This window comes from Cynara cardunculus, assembly GCF_001531365.2.
Source record: "Cynara cardunculus var. scolymus isolate 2C chromosome LG 1, CcrdV1, whole genome shotgun sequence".
Lineage (NCBI taxonomy): Eukaryota > Viridiplantae > Streptophyta > Magnoliopsida > Asterales > Asteraceae > Cynara > Cynara cardunculus.
Window position 1 is genome coordinate 16,020,942 of NC_037528.1, and position 1,673 is coordinate 16,022,614.

At 31.8% G+C, this 1,673-nt stretch overlaps 1 protein-coding gene across 1 annotated transcript in view; it reads right to left on the reverse strand.

Moving 5' to 3' along the window:
- Nucleotides 1–973: 973 nt before the first annotated feature.
- LOC112517723 (putative E3 ubiquitin-protein ligase SINA-like 6) overlaps nucleotides 974–1,673 on the reverse strand; it is a 2,872-nt gene continuing 2,172 nt past the window's right edge. The window contains exon 2 of the mRNA XM_025125128.1: nucleotides 974–1,639. Coding sequence (XP_024980896.1) covers nucleotides 974–1,639 — 666 coding nt within the window. The remainder of the gene's footprint in view (nucleotides 1,640–1,673) is intronic.

The following is a 1,673-nucleotide window of genomic DNA, read 5'->3' on the forward strand; positions in this document are numbered from 1 at the left end:
TAATTATATTTTAGATTTTTTATATTTAAAATGAGATGTTTATTCTTTATTTGATTGTGTTTATCTGCAGTTAATTAGTTACACGAATTCAGATATGGAGCTTTAATAAGTTATACCTACGCACAATTTACTTTAATCTTGAGTTTTAAGTAATATGCATTAATAAACAGTATTTTACGCATAAAAAGTGGTTTTTAAGAGTTTTTGTCAATTGATTTATAATATAGAATATTTTTTTTATATAATTTAATTTAAGTTTAATAATAAAACAATTTCCTTTTCGTTTAATATTATGAATTTTATAAAGATAATAATTAAGTATTCTGTTAGAATTTAATGATTATACTAATTATATTTTAGATTTTTTATATTTAAAATGAGATGTTTATCCTGTATTTGATTGTGTTTATCTGCAATTAGTTACACGAATTCAGATATGGGATGAAATCGGATAGGGATGAACGGGTTTAAGAGTTTTTAAGAGTTTTAGCCAAATGTTTTATAATATAGTATAGATATATTGTATAATTCAAAACTACAAATCAAATCGTATACTACAGTTTGAAAAAAATACTAAAGACAAACTGTACCTCAAAGTTATATTGCACGGTCTAATGTCATGTAGACGGGTTATATGATTTGTGTGGTGAAACGGACACCCACGTTTATAATATATTAAAAGGCTAATCGAATGAAAATTAACCACATAAGATGATGAAATTCGTAAAAAGCAATCTCAACCATCCAATTAATACTTTCATCAAGGGCTTTGAAATATTGTGAGAATGTTATAATAAACTGAAATTTTTAACCCTAACCAATTTTAGTTACAATGAGAAAGTTAAAAGGGCAAAGAAGGTATTTCACCTAACATTTGCAATCAAGAAGGTTGGCAAAATCCAATACTTTGTTTCTTAAGTTATACAACAAAAGAAATGACTTACAATATCCAAAAGATACAACAACTAATGTTTCACTCAACCGAATGAGCTTTCTTAATACATATATTTATGACGAATTGATCAATGTTTCCATCCAGAAAGTCTGCCGGAACAGTTAGATACTTCTTGTTGGGTGCATGTTGCTCCCATTTTACATAGACCTCCGGCACAGCCTGTAAAGATAAATATGTCTCCAAATGTTTTGCGATCAGTTGGTAGACAAACACTCTCTTGAATTTGGCTGGCCCAATGCAATCTACATAGAAGGTTCTATTATTTTCTCCAAGGTCATGGTTTAGAATGAAGATGACTTGTTCATTGCGTTCTTGAAGAAACACATGTTTCTGGTTGTTTTCACAGGTAAGAGCAAAGGCAGTGTCAAAACTAAAAGGAGTAGCAGAAGATGGATGGCATATGTTGAAATGGTCGTAAAGGTCTTCGGCAAATCCAACAAATGAGCATGAGGGATGAGGGCATAAACATGCGATTTGGGGGCAGACCTGTTCGTGCTCAACAAGTTTGTGGTAAATCATGATCTCGGTGCAGCCAAATATCCTGTATTTGCAGTATGCTAGGATTGATCCAGTTAACTTCTCCATGGCTAGGTTACGAGTGAAGTCGACTGTTGAGGTGCAGGAAAGACACACACCATTCGCATTGTCGCAACAGGTGGAACATGAGACGTGCCCATTTTCACACTACAGTAGCATAAAAGAAAAAAATGTGTATGAT